General features: G+C 45.0%; 1 protein-coding gene across 1 annotated transcript in view; it reads left to right on the forward strand.

Annotated features, from left to right (window-relative positions):
- The first annotated feature begins 268 nt into the window (after window positions 1-268).
- LOC139166693 (transmembrane protein 47) overlaps window positions 269-20137 on the forward strand; it is a 157905-nt gene continuing 138036 nt past the window's right edge. The window contains exon 1 of the mRNA XM_070750590.1: window positions 269-559. Coding sequence (XP_070606691.1) covers window positions 334-559 — 226 coding nt within the window. The 5' untranslated portion in view covers window positions 269-333. The remainder of the gene's footprint in view (window positions 560-20137) is intronic.

Here is a 20137-nt window from a genome sequence, read left to right on the forward strand (position 1 = left end):
GTATTTCCGCCATTCGAAGAAAATTCTGCTCGGAGTCGCTGGAAGCTTCTCTCCCTTTTCCCCCTGGAAGAAACCCCGAGAATGACGTCCACAGCTCGAGGCCGTCCTCGTGCCACTCATCCCGCCCCTTCCCCCGCGGGGGAAGAAAGAGGGGAGGAGGGATGTGGAGGGTCGAGCTGGGCGGCGCGATCTGCGAAAGGGCGATTGGAGATAGCGGCCGCCTCCTTTTCTGCTGCCACAGTCGCCGCACTTGGTCGGCCGGGGCCGGTGGAGCCGAAGCCGCCTCCTTTCCTCGGGCTCCATCGGGGCACCAGATTCCCGAATCGCCCGCCCATGGCTTCCACCGGCAGCGGCGTGGAGGAGGTGCGCGTCTCGGTGTTGACCCCACTGAAGCTGGTGGGGCTGGTGTGCATCTTCCTGGCATTGTGTCTGGATCTGGGAGCCGTCCTGAGCCCAGCCTGGGTGACGGCGGATCACCAGTCTTATTTGTCCCTCTGGGAGTCCTGCAACAAATTCGGCAACCCGGAGACCTGGCGCTGCAAAACTACCTTGAACAGCGGTGAGAGAGGCCCCGTTGAGTCCAGACTGCTTTGGGGGGGTTCCCCCATTCATCCCCTCCCGCACCCAAGCCCTGGCTTTCTTTCGGCCCCCACCCAATGCAGCAGCGCTCTCCCTCCGACGCCAGGCCACGGTCACCTTCCCTGCTGCTGCTGCTGCTCAGAGCCCCATTACCCCACCCCGTTCTCTTCCTTTTCTTTTTTCCCTCCCTTCTTCGCTTTTGCCGCCAAGCCTTTCCGCTGCGCTTGGAATCCCCTAGGAATCCCCTAGCGCGCTCTTCTCGCAATCGAGGAGCTCTTTCTCCCATCTTTTAGCGTACGCCCAAGCCTTCCGCTGCTTGGATGGACTTCTATAGCTCCGCTGACTGTTACGATCCTCTGCGAGCTTCATCTTTGCCCCACCATTCGGCTCCAGCGCTCGGTTGCCAGCCGGGCAAATTACCGGCGTTGCATTCCCTGTCCTGTTTCGCAAAACATTCTTCATTGGGCTGCCACTTCAGAATTAGGTCTGACTTCGACACCAACACACCTTTCTTGCAGTGATGGGCTACCAAATTTTTTACTATCACACTGTGGGCGTGGCTTATGCATTTTGTTTCAACATCTTTCAGTGCAAATTGGGTGTTCTGGGGTGGAGCTCCATTTTTGCTATCCCACTGAGGTCCTCCACCCCTCTGGGCAGTAGCCCACACCTGCTTTGTTGTTATTATGGTTAAGTCTTGGGATTGCAGGAATTCTTCTCTCATCCCAAATTCTACATAGAATCTACCCTTTATTCAGTGATGCAATTACTTTATTTTTGTTTAAGTGTTATCAAACAATCTTACCTTACTTCCTAACCCAGTGTTTTTCAACCGGTGTGTGCTGCGAGACATGGTCAGGTGTGTCGCGAAGCTCAGCTTTCGAGACCAGAAGCTGAGCTTTATTCTTCGCACCCAGCTGGAGCTTCCCTGGCGGGGGTGGCAACATATGTCCTTTAGGACACGGCGGGAGGGCACTGGCAGCGGGAACGGGAGGCTGCCAGCTGCAGTGGCCCCGGGCAGTCGCCGGGGGATGGCGGCGGCGAGCAAGAGCTCCAGGGCGGAGCCACTGGCAGCACCCTGCCCAGCTGGAGCTTTCCTGGTGGGGGTGGCAACATATGTCCTTTGGGGCCCGGGGGGAGGGCAATGGCAGCGGGAACGGGAGGCTGCCGGCTGCAGCGGCCCCAAGCAGTCGCCGGGGGATGGCGGCGGCGAGAGGGAGCTCCAAGGTGGAGGCACTGACGGTGGTGGATGTGCTGCTGGACGCCGTACATGCTGGCGCTGCGGGGCTGGCACTGGCTCGCTGGCTGGGTCGGAGGTGCCAACCCCACAGCACCAGCATGTACGGCATCCAGCAGCATGTCCAACCGCCACCGTCGGTGCCTCCACCTTGGAGCTCCCTCTCGCCGCCGCCATCCCCCGGCGACTGGGGCCGCTGCAGCCGGCAGCCTCCCGTTCCTGCTGCCATTGCCCTCCCACTGAGCCCCAAAGGACAAGCAGCACGTCCAGCAGCACGTCCAGCCGCCGCCGTCAGGGCTCCTGCTCGCAGTCAACTGCTCTGCCGCCATTCCTGGCTACTGCCCAATGCCGCTGTTGCCGGCGTGGTGTAACGAGAGAGAAAGAAAGAGAGATAGCAAGAGAGAGAGAGAGAAAGATAGCAAGAGAGAGAGAGAGAGAGAAAGATAGCAAGAGAGAGAGAGAGAGAGAAAGATAGCAAGAGAGAGAGAGAGAGAGAAAGATAGCAAGAGAGAGAGAAAGATAGAAAGAGAGAGAGAAAGAAAGATAGCAAGCGAGAGAGAGAGAAAGAAAGAGAGAGAGATAGCAAGAGAGAGAAAGAAAGAGAGAGAGATAGCAAGAGAGAGAAAGAAAGAGAGAGCTAGCAAGAGAGACAGAGAGAGAGAAAGAGAGAGCAAGAGAGGGGGGAAGGAGGGAGAGAGAAAGACATAGAGGGAGGGAAGGAGGGAGAGAGAAAGAGAGGAAGGAAGGGAGAAAGAAAGAGGGATGGAGAAAGGAAGGGAGAGAGAGAAAGAGGGAGGGAGAGAGAAATAGAGCAAAAGGGAGGAAGAGATATTTTTTTTGTCCAAATCTTTTTTTAGCCCCCCCCCCCCGCCCCCCCGCCCCCGGCTCAATGTTCCCCAGGATTTTGAAAATATGAAAAATTTGCTGCGGCTCAAAAAAGGTTGGGAAACACTGTCCTAACCAACTCCCTAACCAACAAACTAATTTTCTATTCTAATCCTCTAATGCTTCCTTCTGAATGTAGGCTTTCTGCCTTTTTCTCATTTTTTCAGCAGTTCTCCCATAAGTGAAAGACGGAAGGGACCACATTTCTTTAAAAAAAAGATTTCATATATCATATAATCTAATAATATAGCATACTCTCTTTGTCCCAAAAATAAGAATGTTGGAGAAATTTGGAGGGGGAGAATAAAGTTTGCAAATCCTTTATATCAGGTGATCACTTGAGATACCTCATTTGCATATTTATGGATGAGTTTGAATCCTGTCTGATCAAGTGTGCAGGTGATTGAAACAATATTTGGCTGTTGTTTCAATTCAGGTCAGTGTGTGTGCTTAGCACCTGTTTAACAGATGCTAAACCAACTTTTGGCATTCAGCTTCCTTATGTAGCCAACATAAAGTCACATTTGATGGGGGATTTTCTGTCCATGTATGACTTCTTCTATGTCTCATTTGTCTCCCTCCCTCTTTCTATCTCCCTCTCTCTGTCTCTCTCTCTCCCCCCCCCTATGTGTCTGTCTATCTGTCTGTCTCTATCTCTGTCTCTTTGTTGGTTGATTGGTATTTTTCTTATAGTATTTTCTCCAGGGTATCCATGGGTGTGAGGAAGAAATAGGAGACCTGTCCCGGTGTAAAATATCTGTTGATCCAAAGGGGAAGATTGATTTTTTTTTCTCCCCTTCAACCAAGTATAGTTAGCTTAGTCCACAAAACTGTAGTTTTGGTTTTCATAATTTTTGGAAATATTTAGAAGTTAAATTATAACCCATGTTCAGTATGTCTAACTCATGGATTATCCTTAGGTCTCATTTTATTTCAAACAATATCATTATACAATAAAATATAAATTTTCTATTGGTCCAAATATGTATCTTACATTTTGTTCTGGCATAAATGGAAATTCTTTGCATTGTTCTAAAGAACTTTACTTGAAAGCTGTATTGGAAGTCATTTTGTTTAGTTTATACCTATCACTAGAGCCTGAAATATTTGGCCTGAGGTGTCTTTCTGTCTTCCTATATATCTTGTACAGTTACTGGGGAGCCAACTTTGTATGAAAGGGTTTTTCCCCTTTTCTTCTCTCTTTCCCTCTCTCTCTTGCCCCAGTCCAATGTTTTTCAACCAGTGTGCCATGGCACATTAGTGTGCCGTGAGACATGGTCAGGTGCACTGTGGGGAAATTAGAGAATGCTACAAAACCCACCAAAGTCATGTGTCAGCCCCCCAACGAGGGTGAGGCCATGCTTTCTTAAGAACTCCCCTCAAGCAGGAGTGGCAGTTGGCATGTCCAACTGCTTTTCAGAAAGGGGAAGCAAAAGGCTGAGCCTTGGGAAAAGGGGGACATGGGATTTAGGAGGTGTGCGTGATTGACAGGGGCGCAGCTCAATAGGTGCGCAGCAGTCCCCCTCAGCTTTCCCGCCCCTCTCCAACCATAGGCGGGGGTGGAACAATGGGAGGAAAAGGTGATGGAAGCAGGAAAATGGCAGTGGCATTGGCAGCAGCGGCGGCAGCAGTGGCGGCTTCGGACAGTGGCAGCTTGCGGCAGGGCACGGTGCCCACAGCCTGCTTCCCTGCTCTGCTCCTACTTGCGATTCTTTCATCCCTGCGTGAGTCTCAGGTGTGTCGTATTGGGCGGTTGTGGAGCTGGGGGGGAGGGACAACCAAGAGAAGCATAGATGGAATGAGAGGCTACTTCCTCCTTGGAGACCTGCCTCCGTCTTAGCCAGACCTGGTGTGTGCCAGAGGTAGAGGAGGAAGACCAGCACTAGTTTAACTGGGGTGCAATGTGGAGGAAAAAGAAGAGCGCCAGGCTGGCCGCTGAGCAAAAAGCGAAGGGAGTGGAGGGCAATGCTGCTTTTGCAGGATTGATTGGAGGGCTGGATAGAATGGAATGGAATGAAATAGAATGGATTAAAATTTGTTTTTCTGAAATCCAATACTTTGGTTGCAGTATAGGATTGCTCACAATCAGTTTTTACATCAAACCACAAACATAAATGGTCACTGCAACTTAAATTTTCTGCCACCTTGACCTCTGAAACCCAATTCCCATTCATAAAAACTAAATCTAGAATATTCTCCCCTCTAGTTGGTGTCTTAACCAGCTGTGCCAGAGCTGCTCCTGTAAAGGCCTCTACAATATTCTTACTTTTCCATGTAAGGGCACTGGGGATATTCCAGTCAATATCAGGCATGTTGAAATCACCCATAACCACAATATCTCCCTTCACTGCCATTTGGGTAATTTCATCCACCATCTTGTTGCCATATTTCTCAGATTGCTCCACCTCTCCTTATCTCTATTCTATCCTTCCTATACAGTGTATATCCTGGTATAGATATTTCCCATTCATTAGAATCCTTAAACCATTCAAAGTGCAATTTAAAATGGCTTTCCACTCATTTTTATCTTTCCCAGTCTAGTCCTGCCCCAGTCTAATCTATGAGTGGTCTGTGCTTGAACACAAACTGCCAATAAAATTGTCCCTTACAGCTTGAACTCAAACTGCCAATAAAATTGTCCCTTTCAGCCAGTAATATCTGCCCCACCTCCTTGAATTCAAAAAATACAAATGTAACAAGCAGTACCTTTCTCTCTCCTCTGTGATCTGAATGTGCAATTTAAAATGGCTTTCCACTCGTTTTTATCCTTCCCAGTCTAGTCCTGCCCCAGCCTAATCTGTGAGTGGTCTGTGCTTGAACACAAACTGCCAATAAAATTGTCCCTTACAGCAGCGTTTCCCAACCGGTGTGCCACGGCACACTGGTGTGCCACGAGACACCGTCAGGTGTGCCGCGGCGAGAGGCGGCGGAGGAGAGTGGGCGGATCGGGCAGGCAATGGGGCAGGGCGGAGAAGCCAGGGGCGCGTTTGGCCGGAGGCACCGTGGGGAGGCAGGGGCAGCCGCGGCTCCCTTTACTCCTACTGCCGCACCACCCTGCCCCTGCTCCCCACGGTGCCTCCGGCCAAACGCGCCCCTGGCTTCTCCATCCTGCCCCATTGCCCGCCCGATCCGCCCACTCTTCTCCGCCACCGCCTCCTGCCTTGGGGCGAGGAATCCGGGAGTCTGGGACTGTGTGGCTTTGTGCCATGAAGAGAAAACGGCCGACTTTTCCCTGCTGCCGTTTTCTCTTCATGGCGCAAAGCCACACAGTCCCGGACTCCCGGATCGCTCGTTTCTCCGGTCAGCAAAGCCATCTGCCCAGGAAAGCGCCGCGCTGGCCGGAGAAGCGAGCAATCCGGGAGTCCGGGACTGTGTGGCTTTCGGCCGGGCTAACGGGAGGCGGCGCGAGGCCGGGCGCTGGGGACGTCTGGGAGGGCGAGGAGGCTGATGGCTGCTGCGCACTCCACTCTCTCTCCGGCTCTCTCTTGCTCTTTCTTTTTCTCTCTGTTGCTGGCGTGGTGAACGAGAGAGAAAGAGAGAGAGAGAAAAAGGAGGGGAGAGAGAATGAGAGAAAGAAAGCAAGAGAAAGAGAGGGAAAGAAAGCAAGAGAGAGAGAGAAAGAAAGGGGGGAAGGAGGGAGAGGGAAAGACATAGAGGGAGGGAAGGAGGGAGAGAGAAAGAGAGCAAAAAAGAGAGGAAGAAAGAAAGAAAGAGGGATGGAGAGAAAGAAGGGAAGGAAGGAAGAGAGAGAAAGAGGGAGGGAGAAATAGAGTGAAATGGAGGAAGAGATATTTTTTTGTCCAAACTTTTCTTTAGCCCCCCCGCCGCCCCCTTCAGTGTTCCCCAGAATTTTGAAAACATGAATAATGTGCCGCAGCTCAAAAAAGGTTGGGAAACACTGCCTTACAGCTTGAACTCAAACTGCCAATAAAATTGTCCCTTACAGCCAGTAATATCTGCCCACCTCCTTGAATTCAAAAAATACAAAATGTAACAAGCAGTACCTTTCTCTCTCCTTCTCTGTGATCTGAAAGTGCCATCTTTAGGCTTTAGATTAGACAGAAAAAGGAAATGCAGAGAAAGAAAGTGGCCCTGTGGTTGACCCAAAATTAAATTTGCAAGAGGGTGAAAAGGGGGACGCAGAGTAGCACGAGGAGGCAACAGCAGCCACCAGCTTTTTTCCAGCAATCCTGTATGCAGTAGACACCTGCTGGCCTTCGGTCCCCATGGGATCTATCACCTCATCATCACCATCAGAATCTTCTTCCACCCACTCCTCCCTGCTATCCTTCCTCTCAGCCTCAATATTGCAGTAAGCTGCAGAAGCAGGGATCTGGGTCTCATCATCCTTCCCTGATGATGCCCTGGACACCACCTCTTTCTCCAGCAGAAGCTCCAGGCTATCTGGAAGCCCAAGGTCTGCAACTGGGGATGGGGGCAGGTGGATGGCCCACGGCATCCCAGTTACAAGTGTCAACGAAGAGCATTAAAGACTCCACTGCTTCTGGCTGAGACGGCCTTGCTGCTTTGGAGGTGGGTGATGACGAGGGCTCTTTGTGGCTTTGCGCACAGAATCAAATTGGCACAGTTTAGAACTGGAACTGGAGGAGAGAGGAACTGGCACCCCACCGACCAAAGTCTGCTTATTCTGGTGCCCTGGCTGGCTGGCTTTGCACACAGGACAAGACTGGCACACTGGCAAACTACAACTGGTGGAGAGAGAACCAGAACTGTGTTTACCAAACCCGAATCTGAACACTTCTGGAAATAAAGCCACGCACCAGGAAGGAGTCTCCATGATATCAAAGCCCCACCTCCGGAATCCCATCGTGGGATTCCCCACCTCCTTTTGCTTGCAGCACCAATGCAGCGTCCCTTTACGTAAAAAAAAATTCTCCCATGAATATACGCCTAGATATCTCAGATTTTCAACAGGGGACAGTTCTGGGAGGGAACATGAATTTAGGCTCCCTGGAACCATTTTTCCCAAAGATATTTTTTTTCCTGGCTAGGTGCAACAGCCATTGACTAGATTCGAACTCAGGACACACTCAAATTTTCCAATGAAAATACACCTGGATATCTCAGATTTTCAAAAGGTGACACACCTTGGAAGGAACATGCATTTAGACTCTCAGAAAACATCTGTGCAAAAAATAAATTTATTGAACACAAACTTTATTCGAACACTCCCAAACTTTTACCATAAAAATATACCTGATTATCTACATAGATAAGATGAATTTTACAGCTGCCATGGGGAGGAAGTGGTGGTGGTGGTGGTGGTAGCAAACGCTCTAACCACTCATTCAGGTGGTGGTGGCACAGCCAAGTCCTGTGGGATCAACGCCTGGTTCATTTTAAGGAAAGTCAGTATGTCCACGTTGTCTGTGGATAGGCAGATCCTTCTGTCAGTGATGACCCCTCCTGCGGTACTGAAGACACGCTTGGACAGGACACTTGCCGCAGGGCAGGCCAGCACTTCCACGGCATAGAGGGCAAGCTCTGGCCACATATTCAATTTACCTACCCAAAAATTGAAGATGGTGGAGGCATTGCTAATAACCATCAGGCGCGTGGACAGGTAGTCATCCACCATGCGTGTCACCTTCTGCCTTCTGATATGGGCCATGACATCCGATGGTGGTGGATGTGTGGGATGATGGAATAGGTTTTCCCACATTTTGTCCATGCTCCTCCTCCCCCATGAGGTGCTGTCAGTGCCACTGCTGCATTGGCAACTGCGTCCTCCTACTCCACGTGCCACCACTGAGCATTCCAATTGCTGTGGGAACTCTGCCACTAGTGCGTCCATGAGCGCACGCTTGTACTCTTGCATTCTGTGCTCCCGCTCAAATGCTGAGATCAAGGGGGTGATGTTGTCCTTATAACGGGGATCCAGCAGGGTGGCCACCCAGTAACTGGCGGGCTACCCTGGGGTCATTGTGGCTCATGTGAACCAGGCTGCCCTGAGTCAAGGTGATGTTTTCAGCAACAGGTCTCTCCTCCTCTTCCTCCTGCTCCTCCCTCAGCCACACTCCAGTGATGTCCATGAGCTGCACTGGGGGCTGCCCTGCTGCAAGTCCTGCTCCTCCTCCCCCTCCTCCCCCTCCTCCCCCAAAACTCTAAGCTGGCTGGATAGTGGAGACCTGGCTGCTGTCGGCCCAGCAACCCACCCTACGAGCCACGGCTGTGCCCCCCTGAAGAAAATTGGCCTTCCTCCTCCTCTTTCTCCTGCTCCTCTGCTTCCTCCTGTGCCACATCCTCCGGCATGGCCTGAAGGGTTTTATCCAGTAGGCAAAAGGTGGGGATGGTAGAACTGATGATGGCATTATCAGCACTGACCATATCAGTGGCATACTAGAAGCACTGCAGCATGGCACATATGTCATTCATTGGTGATAAAATGCTGTGGTCTGCACTTCTACTCGCCTTGATGTTTTGAAGCTGGAAATCCACTATTGTCTTCTGCTGCTCACACACCCTTTCAAGCATATGCAGCATGGAATTCTACCTGGTTGGCAAATCGCAGATGAGGCGGTGGGTGGGAAGGCCAAAGTTCCTCTGCAGGGAAGATAGGCGAGCAGCAGCAGGGTGAGAACGGCAAAAGTGCGTGCAAACTGCACGCACTTTATTCAGCAGGGGCGACATGTCTGGATAATTGGCCAGGAACTTCTGCACCACCAGGTTGAGCACATGTGCCAGGCAAGGGATGTACATCAAGCCCGCTCAGCCCAAGGCTGCCACAAGGTTCCGCCCGTTGTCGCACACCACCTTCCCAGGCTTCAGGTTCAGCGGCAGCAACCACTCATCTGTCTGCCCTTGGATGCCGGTCCATAGCTCCTGCCTGATGTGTGGTCTCTCGCCCAAGCAGATGAGTTTCAGCACCACCTGCTGCCATTTCCCCAGGGCCGTTCTGAAGTCAGAGGTTGCTGGGTTACGCTTACTGGATGTGGAGGGTGAAGACGGGGAAGCAGAGGAGGAGGAGGAGGCACCGACTGATGTCCAGCAATCCTGGGTGGTGGAAGGATATGCGCTAAATTGCTTCCCGCCTCATTTCCAGCCACCATTACATTCACCCAGTGGGCAGTGAGAGAGATGTACCGGCCCTGGCCATGTTTACTAGTCTACGTGTGGTGATGTGGACACGGGAACTGACAGCATTGTGCAGTGCACACCAAACTTTCTCCACTACATGTTGGTGCAGGGCAGGGATGGCCTGGCATGAAAAGTAGTAGCGGCTGGGAATGGAGTATTGTGGAATAGCCAGTTTCATAACATTCTTGAAAATTGCTGTCTCCACCAGGCGGTAGAGGAGCATTTGAAATGCCAGCATCTTTGAAATGCCGGCATTCAGAGCCTGGGCTCGTGGGTGAGATGGACCGAACCTCCACTTTCTCTCCAAAGTTTGAGGGATGGACAGCTGAAAGTTTCCCTGGGATGGTTTAGACAGGCTTGCTGATGGTGATGGTGTTGGTGCCGCTGCTGGTGCTGCTGGTGGTGCCGGTGCTGGTGGTGGTGGTGGTATTGGTGGTGATTCTACATTGTCCCTTTGGGGAGAGACAGGTGGCCTTGTTTTTGGGGAGTCGGTGGCAGGGGCCAAGGCAGCCATAGCAGAAGAGGACCCAGGTGTTTGAATACTTTTAACGTATTGTTGCCACCAAAACTCATGTTTTGTATTCAGGTGCCTGGTCATGCAGGTGGTGCTGAGATTATTAACACCTCTCCCTCACTTGATGGACTGGCGGCAGAGGGTGCAAATTACCTTTGTCTTGTCATCTGTAACCTGCTTGAAAAAATGCCACGCTGGTGACATTCTTTGTGGCACATGTGGCATGATTGGTCCCTGGTGATGGTGGGCAGTAGTACCAGCAGACTGAGCGCTGATGGTTTGCACCTTTCTCCCTCTTCTGCTGGCTGCCTGGGACTGTGGGACCACCACAGCCTCTTCCTCCTCTGAACTCTGCCGGCCTTCAGTCCACATGGAATCTAGCACCTCGTCATCCCCCCTGGCATTTTCTTCCACCGACTCCTCCCCGCTATCCTCCCTCTCAGCCTCAACATTGAAGTAAGCTGCAGGAGCGGGGATCTGGGTCTCATCAGCATCCATCGTGGTCTTCCCTGATGCCCTGGACACCTCCTCGTTCTCTGGCAGAAGCTCTTGGCTATACAGAAGCTCAGGTTCTGTAACTGTGGATAGGGCAGGTGGACGGCCCTTGGCATTCCAGTTACAAGTGTCATCAAACAGCATTAAATACTCCGCTGCTTCTGGGTGAGATGGCCTTGCTGCTTTGGAGGGGGGTGATGACAAGGGCACTGAAGACACAGATGAGGTGGAGTGTGTAGAAGGCAACACCAAGGAAAAGATAGCACTGCATGCCATATTATCTCCAACTTCTTGCATCAAACCCAGGCTTGCACCAGAGGAAGGGGTATGAAACGCAGATGTTACACACCCTCTCCCTGCCCCTGCAGCACCAGCTCCATCACCACCAGTGGCAGCACGTCCATGTCATTTTTTCGCGGCTTTATTCATGGTTGAAGCCCTGCAGTGACACTGGCCCAAGGAACAGAAGAAGGTGTGGTGTTCTGGAGGACCTAGAATTTGAAAAATAAATGCCCTGTCAAAATTAAATGCCCAGACAGCAGTAGAGCCCTTGTATTAGGCAGAAAAATATTAAGATCACAGATACTGGAAGTGGCCCCGTGTTTGACGCAAAATTACAGAGAGCACTAGAGGCTTCAGATTGGATAGAAAAAGGAAATGTAGAGAAAGGAATTGGCCCTTGTTTCACCCAAAAATAAATTTACAGGGAGCTCTAGTGGCTTTTTTTTAGATAGAAAAAGGAAATGCAGAGAAAGAAATTGAAAGAAAGTGGCCCTGTTGTGGATCCAAAAGTACAATTGCCAGAGGTCAGCAGCAAGACAAAACTGACTGTCCACCCCTTTTATTTATTTATTTATTTATTTACTTACTTACTTACTTACTTACTTACTTATTTGATTTTTATGCCGCACTTCTCCTTAGAGTCAGGGCGGCTTACAACATGTTAGCCATAGCACTTTTTAATTACTGGAATGGCTCGATTGATCACTTCTAAGTGACCTTTTTCCACTCAATCTGCACATTGGACAAGTCTATCGCTGAGAAATCTACCAATATCCCAGAACTCAAAGCAAGGTGCTACTGCTTGATGAATGGACTTCAACTCCCAGAATAGCGTACCCGTGTTTGATCTAAAAATAAATTTATAGAGAGCACTAGAGGATTCAGGTTAGATAGAAGAAGAAGATGCAGAGATAGGAATTGGCCCTTGTTTTACCCAAAAATAAATTGACAGAGAGCTCTAGTTGCTTTTTTATATAGAAAGAAAAAATGCAGAGAAAGAAATTGAAAGAAAGTGGCCCTGTGGTGGACCCAAAAGTACAAGTGCCAGAAGTCACTATCAGCAGTGCAAGACTGACTGGCCTCCTTAAAATTAATGGAAAGCCCTGGTGTATCCCTTCTACAGTAACATTTCCAAACCAATCTGAATGTAGGACAAGCCTATCATTGACCCAGAGGTCAGACTCAGTAGCAGCAATGCAAGACTGACTGGTCCCTTTTAATTACTTGAAAGGACTTCAACTCTCAAAATAGCTGCCCCATGTTTGACCCCAAATTAAATTGAGAGAGAGCACTAGAGTCTTTAGATTAGATAGAAAAAGGAAATGCAGAGAAAGTGGCACTGCGGTTGACACCAAATTAAATTGAGCGAGAGCACTAGAGGCTTTAGATTAGTCAGAAAAAGGAAATGCAGAGAAAGAAATTGGCCCTGTGGTGGACCCAAAAGACATATGCCAGAGAGATCTATTTGGCTTTAATTTAGATTGTTGTGAGCTGCCCCGAGTACTCGGAGAGGGGCGGCAAACAAACAAATAAATTGCACAGAAAGAAAGTGGCCCAGTGGTTGACTGAGAATCATATACTTCTGCACGTACTCGAACTATGGAAGTTAGGTTCCCCTTTCAGTGGAAGTGTAGACAGGAACTACAGTCTTGGTCAGGATCAGGAACCTTAAATTTCTTTATTCCTGGGTGTCAGACTGGGCACCCAGGAGAATGCAGGCACTGGAAAACACTGGAACTGAGGTAGACAGGAACTGCAGTCTTGGTCAGGATAAGGAACCTTAAATTTCTTTGTTCCTGGGTGTCAGACTGGGCACCCAGGAGAATGCAGGCACTGGAAAACACTGAAAATGTTGAAGACAGGAACTGCAGTCTTGCTCAGGAAAAAAAATTTCTTGAGTTCTGGCTGGCTTTGCCCACAAAATCAAATTAAAACACTTTAGAACTGGAACAGGAGAGGAACTGCCCCCCCCCTGCCCCCTGTCTTTATCTTCTTCTGCCCTGGCTGGATTGCTAGGCTGGGATGCCCCCCTGCCCACACAACTTTTCTTCTTTCTTTACCTTGGATGAAGACAATGTCACAGTTTAGAAATATCAATTTCATTGAAGCAGCAATCAGATGCAGCCAAATTGCTCTTGGAAATCTCCCCAACCTATCTCTCCCTCTCAGCAGCAGCAACAGGACTGTCTCTAACTTGCTACTATTTCTTTCAATAGAGATGGACTGCATGGTCCTGCCTTTTATATAGGCAGGTCAGGTGCCCCTCTGGACCAATCTAAGCCATGCATCTGGCTGGCCAATCACTGGTCAGCAGGACACGTGGCTAATCACAGCCTTTTTTTGTGTTTTATGTCAGGAGACTGCATGGCTTCAGCTAAGAAGAATGCTATTGATTGGTGCATTGCGGAGTTCATGCCGAACGCCAAACTTTTGCATGGACTCTCAAACAGGTTCGGGTTCGGCATGCCGAACACCGCAAAATCCATGGCGAACCCAAACTGCAAGTGCGGTTCACCCAACACTACTCATCCAGCCTCTTTTTCATTAGCTATTAACCACTTTTCCTTGCTCTCTGTCTTTTATCTTCTTCAACCCAATAATTTTTTGTCCCACTCCCTGAACTTTGATGCTAATAAACCCCCTGGCAATACCTGAAACAGGCACATCATCTTGGGAACTATGATCATTTTTAATGGTCTTATTTTGGCCATTCTCCTTAACTTTTTTTCTTTCCAGCTCCTCATCTGTTTTAACATTTTCCTCCATATTTGTCTATAATTAACCTCCTCAATTTTCACTGGATTTCTCTATAACCAAATTCCCAAGTATTTAATTTTCTTTAGTCCTAATTTCAACCCTGATTCCTTTTTAATTTCTATCTGCTCTCTTGGACGTGTATAATCAGGTTTTAAGACACATAATCTCTGATTTTTCCATATAGAATAGAATAGAATAGAATTTTTATTGGCCAAGTGTGATTGGACATACAAGGAATTTGTCTTGGTGCATATGCTCTCAACGTACATAAAATAAAATATACATTTGTCAAGAATCATGTGGTACAACACTTAATGATTGTCATATTGACTGATAATCCCGATTCCTGTTTAAACTCTTGCAAAATATTTCTTATACCTTTAATCATCTCCATCGGGGTCTGGGTTAGTATAATTGCATCATCTGCAAATAGATTTAATTTCATCTGTAAATCCCCTATTTTATATCCTACCCAAGTGTTATCTTGTCTTATCTTATTGGCTAAAGTCTCTATTGCTATTACAAATAACACTGGAGATAACGGGCATCCCTGCTTGGTGCCATTTTGAATTTTGATTCTCTGCATTCTTTGTCCATTCACTCTTATATATGCTTCATTCCCTTTATAAATCTCTTTTATGGTTCCGCAAAATTTGCCCCCCATGTTTAATTCCTTACATAATTTAACTGTGGTTGACTTTATCAAAAGCTTTATAGACATCTAATTTCAAAATTCCCAATTTCCTTTTAGTAACAGTAGCATGGTGTATCACATTTATTACATTTCTAATTGGTTCTCTTATCTTCCTACCCTTCACAAACCCATATTGATCCTCTTCAATTATTTTTGTTAAAATATTTTCAAGTCTGTTTGCCAATATCTTCATAAAAACTTTATAATCTTTTTTTAAATTTTGTAAAGTTTATTTGACATACCAACATACAAACAACGTTAAACTTTTACCATTCCCTATATGCATGAAAATTAATCTTTTACAATTCTTTTTACTATACATTATATTCCTTTACTGCTAGTTTCCCCCCCTTTTTTTTTCAATCCAATTGTACAATTTATCCCACACTCTGTAATAGTCCTTATTTTGTTGATTTTGTATTTCATACATTAATTTACTTAGTTTGGCGCAGTCTAACATTTTTTTTAATCACCATCTCTTCATTTGGAGTCTTTTCTTGCTTCCATACTTGTGCGAATGCCAATCTTGCTGATGTAAGTATATGATTTATTAAATAATAGTTTTTTTACTGTGTTGGCCTCTAATTATTCCTAGTAAGTACATTTCTGGTTTCATCTCTAATTTGTAATCCAATATTTCTTCCAGCCAGGTCTGAATTTGGGTCCAAAATTTTCTTGCTTCCGTACAAAGCCACCAAATATGATAATATGTTCCTACGTCTTTTTTGCACTTCCAGCATTTGTTACTTACATTCCCATTTATTTTAGCTAAACGTGCTGGAGCGTAGTGCCATCGGAAAAACATATAGATTTTCTTTGTAGGGTATTGATAGTGTCATCTTATAATTTACTTTCCATAATTTTTCCCAGTCTTCCAGTTGGATCGTATAGCCAAAATTAGTCATCCACGCTATCATATTATGTTTAACTATTTCTTCAATATTTTCATAATTTAGTAGATAGTTATACATTTTAGTAATGAATTTTTTATCTGGGCCTGTTAAGATTTTATCTATTTCATTTAGTTTTTTACAAATTCTGAATTCTACTAGATCTTTTTTATATCTACTTTGTATTTGATAGTATGGTAACCAATCTATTTCTATCCCTTCATTTTTAAGTCTTTCCCTGGTTTTATACCTCCCTTAGCATTTAATAGGTCTTCATATGTTATTATTTGTTTTTGGTTAATTATATTTGGATAGATTTGGGTTTCTAATGTGGATAGCCATCTAGGTATTTCACTATAATGTTTTTTCCTAACTTTCCGCCAATATTCCAGCAAGGTGTTCTGTATTTGGTGTTGTTTGAAATGTGAGCGCTTTATATTTTCTTTTTCCCATAAATGTGCATGCCAGCCTTCATTGATATCGTGGCCTTCTATTGTTAATATTCTAGAATTTTCTAGATTAACCCATTCTTTAATCCATAGTAATTTGGCATCTTGATGGTATAATTCTAAGTTAGGCAGGCCAAATCCTCCTCTTATTCTCAAATCTTGTAAAGCTTTCATATTGATTCTTGGTTTTTTATTACGCCAAATAAATTTTGAAATTATTCTATTTATTTTTGTAAAAAATGATTTGTCTAATTGTATTGGAGCTGTTTGGAAGAGGTAAAGCCACCTTGGGAGTATATTGGTTTTTATGGTGTTAATCCTTCCCATTAAAGATAAGTTTAGATTTACCCATTTTTCTAAATCCTCTTTTGTTTTGTTTAATAGTTTCATATAATTTAGTTCTTTTAATGAAGAATATCTTGCAGTGAACCAGATTCCTAAATATTTTTTTTTCCCATTTGAAATCCTGTTTCTTCTGTTAATATCTTAATTTGATCTTGTTTACAGTTCTTAGATAATATTTTAGTTTTATTTATTTCTTTTTTTAAAAAAATAATGTTTATTAGATATTTACAAATATAAAAGACAATACATTGACAGATCAGAATGTTCATAGAGTGTCTATACAGTCATCGTTTCTCAGTCACATCGACATACACCCACAATCCCCCCTCCCTATCCCAGCTGCCAGCCTGCAGCTATGCTTTATTTTATTTTCCCGGTGGTATTTATCAGCGAAATCCTATATCTGTAGATTTGTGCAGTTACGTATCTCAGTACAGTGATCCCTCGAGTTTCGCGATCTTGATCTTTGCGAAACGCTATATCGCGATTTTTCCACCCGATGACATCACTCCCTTCCTTTCTCATCTTTCTTTCTCTCTCTCTCTTTCTCTATCTTGCTTCTTCCTCTCTCACACTCTCTTCCTCCCTCTCTCATCTCTTTCTTTCCTTCTCTCTCTTTCTCTATCTCTCCCCCTCTTGCTCTCGAGCGGCAGGCGGCACCCAGGGAAGGTTCCTTCGGCCGCCCACCAGCTGATCTGCTCGGCAGCGCAGTAGCAGCGAGGAGCCGAAGATGGGGTTTCCCCTTTGCGTGGGCAACGGGGAAACCCCATCTTCGGCTCCTCGCTGCTACTGCGCTGCCGAGCAGATCAACTGCGGCGGCCGGACAAGCGGACAAGCGGCGGCCGGACAAGCGGAAAAGCGGCGGACAAGCGGCAGAAAAGCGGCGGCCGGACAAGCGGAAAAGCGGCGGAAAAGCGGCGGCCAGACAAGCGGAAAAGCGGCGGAAAAGCGGCGGCCGGACAAGCGGAAAAGTGGCGGACAAGCGGCGGAAAAGCGGCGGCTGGACAAGCGGACAAGCGGCGGACAAGCGGGCAGGCAGGCGGCTCCTCAGGTGCGGAAGTAAAAGGTTACTTCCCAGGTGCGGAAGTAAAAACACCATCTGCGCATGCGCGGCCATGGAAAAAGGGGCGCGCATGCGCAGATGGTGTTTTTACTTCTGCACCACTACATCCCGAAAAATCGATTATCGCGAGGGGTCTTGGAACGGAACCCTCGCGATAATAGAGGGATCACTGTATTTCTATTCTAAGTGTTGTATTTGGTATTGTTATTATTATAATTATAATTAATTTTAATCTCTTATTTTTTATTTATTTATTTATTTATTTATTTATTTATTTATTTATTGAGATAATAATGTTAATTCGGTTGAAAAGGAATCAGCGAGTAAATAAAATATTACTTTTTCCCTATTTGTGAAGTTTATGTATATCCAAATTTGTTTATTTGGTTGTGTTTTATTTGATTGTTAATTTTTTTTTTTAATTCAATCCGGTTTTTTCTTCTCTCTCCCCCTGTCGTTAATCCAGTTGTAGAAATTGTCCCATATATCTGTGTCTTGTATTTTCATATTATTTTTCATTTTTTGCGTTAAAGAGTCAAATTTAGCACAGTCTAGCATTTTTTTAATCAGATCTCTATCTGTTGGTACTTCTTCTTTTTTCCAGTTTTGGGCTATAGTGATTCTACATGCTGTTACAATATGTTGTATTAGGTGGTATTCTTTTTTTTTTTGAGTTTTACATCTATTATCCCTAATAAGAAAATCTCTGGTTTAAGTAGAAGGTTGATTTTCGTGATTTCATAAATCCAGTTCCTAATTTTGATCCATAATGTTTTTATTTTTTGACATGTCCACCACATATGGAAAAATGTTCCGTTCGTGTTTGCGCATCTCCAGCAGTTTGGCTTAGTTTTAGGGAAGATTTGAGCTAGTCTTGATGGTGACATATGCCACCTGTAGAACATTTTTATAGTGTTTTCCTTATATGCTACTGATTTAGTTATTTTATAGTTCTTTTTCCAAATTGTCTCCCATTGTTCGATATAAATATTGTATCCAAAATTCCTTGCCCAGCTGGTCATTGATCCTTTTACTATTTCCGTTTCCATTTTATAGTTTATTAAGTAGTTATATATTTTTGTTATAAAGTTTTTTTCCCCTCCTAAAATTAATTTATCAAACATTGTGTCCTTTGCCAGTATTCCTTCATTTTTAATATCTTTTTGCCACTTTGAATGTACTAACATATATGGCCACCAATCAATGTTTATATTTTGTTCTGCTAGCTCTTCTCTTGTTTTAATATTACCTTCTATATTTAATAATTGGTTATAAGTTATCATCTTTTTAAATTCTGTAATGTTCGGGTGCGTAAGAGCTTCCAGGCTGGAATACCATCTGGGTATTTTTGTATAATGATCTATTTTTTTATTTTTAGCCATGTAGTTGCATCTCTAATCATGTGGTTTTTGAAATATGATGGGATTTTTTGGTATTGGTTCCATAAAATGTTGTGCCAGCCAGATAGCATATCGTGGCCTTCTAGTACTAATAATCTTTCGGCTTTGATCTCTATCCAGTCTTTGATCCAGAGGAGATTGGTTGCGTAGTAATAAATTTTAAAATCAGGTAGACCCAAACCTCCTTGTTTAATTTTATTCTGTAACCATTTCAATCTTATTCTGGGCCTTTTGTTGTTCCATATAAATTTGGAGATGGCTTTATTTAATTTATTGAAAAAGTGGTTATCTAATTTTATCAGGATTGTTTGGAAAAGGTATAAGAATTTCGGCAAAATTGACATTTTAATCGTCGCTATTCTACCCAATAACGGAATTTGCAATTTGTTCCAGTCATTTAATTGTTTCTCAGTTGTTTTCAATAATGTTTCGTAATTGTTTTCCTTAATAGTACTACATTTTTTTGTTAGTGAAATCCCTTAGTATTTCACTGTTTTGGCAATTTTAATTTTCAAAATTTCTTCCAGGGTCTTTTCTTGTTCTTTGTTCATATTTTTCGTTATAATTTTGGTTTTTTGAGTATTTATTTTTAGACCTGCTACTTTGCCGAAATCCTCCACTTCCTCCATTATGTGTTTCCCTGATTCCAATGGGTTTTCTAATATGAAGACTAAATCATCTGCATATGCCTGCAGTTTAAACTCTTGGCCTTTGGTTTTCAGCCCTCTTATTTTTGCATTGGATCTAATCTGCCTTAGCATAGTCTCTGTGGCAAGGATGTACAATAAAGGGGATAGTGGGCAGCCTTGGCGAACCCCTTTTTCAATTTGGAATTTATCAGTTATGTCCCTGTTGATTGAAATTCTTGTATATTGTTTATGATAAATTGTCTCAATCATTGTAATAAATTGGGAGCCAAATTTCATTTGTTTTGTTAATTCCGTCATGAATCCCCAATTTAGATTGTCAAATGCTTTTTGGGCGTCTAAAAAAATAAGAGCCAATTGCTTATCCGAGTGATTTTCATAAAATTCTGAGACGTCCAATATTATCCTTGTATTATTTCTGATGTATCTGCCAGGTAGGAAACCATTTTGATCAGGATGTATCCTGTTATTTAGAATTACTTTTAATCTGCTTGCCATGATACTCATGAATATTTTGTAGTCCACATTCAGCAGAGATATAGGTCTGTAATTTTGAATTTTATGTTTCTCAGATTCGTTTTTTGATATTAGACTCATGATTGCCTCAGTCCAGGAATTGGGTATTAGACCTTTTTCTAACACTTCATTGTATAGTACTAGTAGGAGATCGCCTAAATCAGTAGAGAATTCTTTATAGAATTGACAGGGAATACCATCGGGGCCTGGGGATTTATTATTTTTCAAGTTCTTTATTGTTTCCTCCAGTTCTACCATCGTAATTTCTTTATTTAACCTTTTTCTT

This window comes from Erythrolamprus reginae, chromosome 4 (genome assembly GCF_031021105.1).
Source record: "Erythrolamprus reginae isolate rEryReg1 chromosome 4, rEryReg1.hap1, whole genome shotgun sequence".
Lineage (NCBI taxonomy): Eukaryota > Metazoa > Chordata > Lepidosauria > Squamata > Dipsadidae > Erythrolamprus > Erythrolamprus reginae.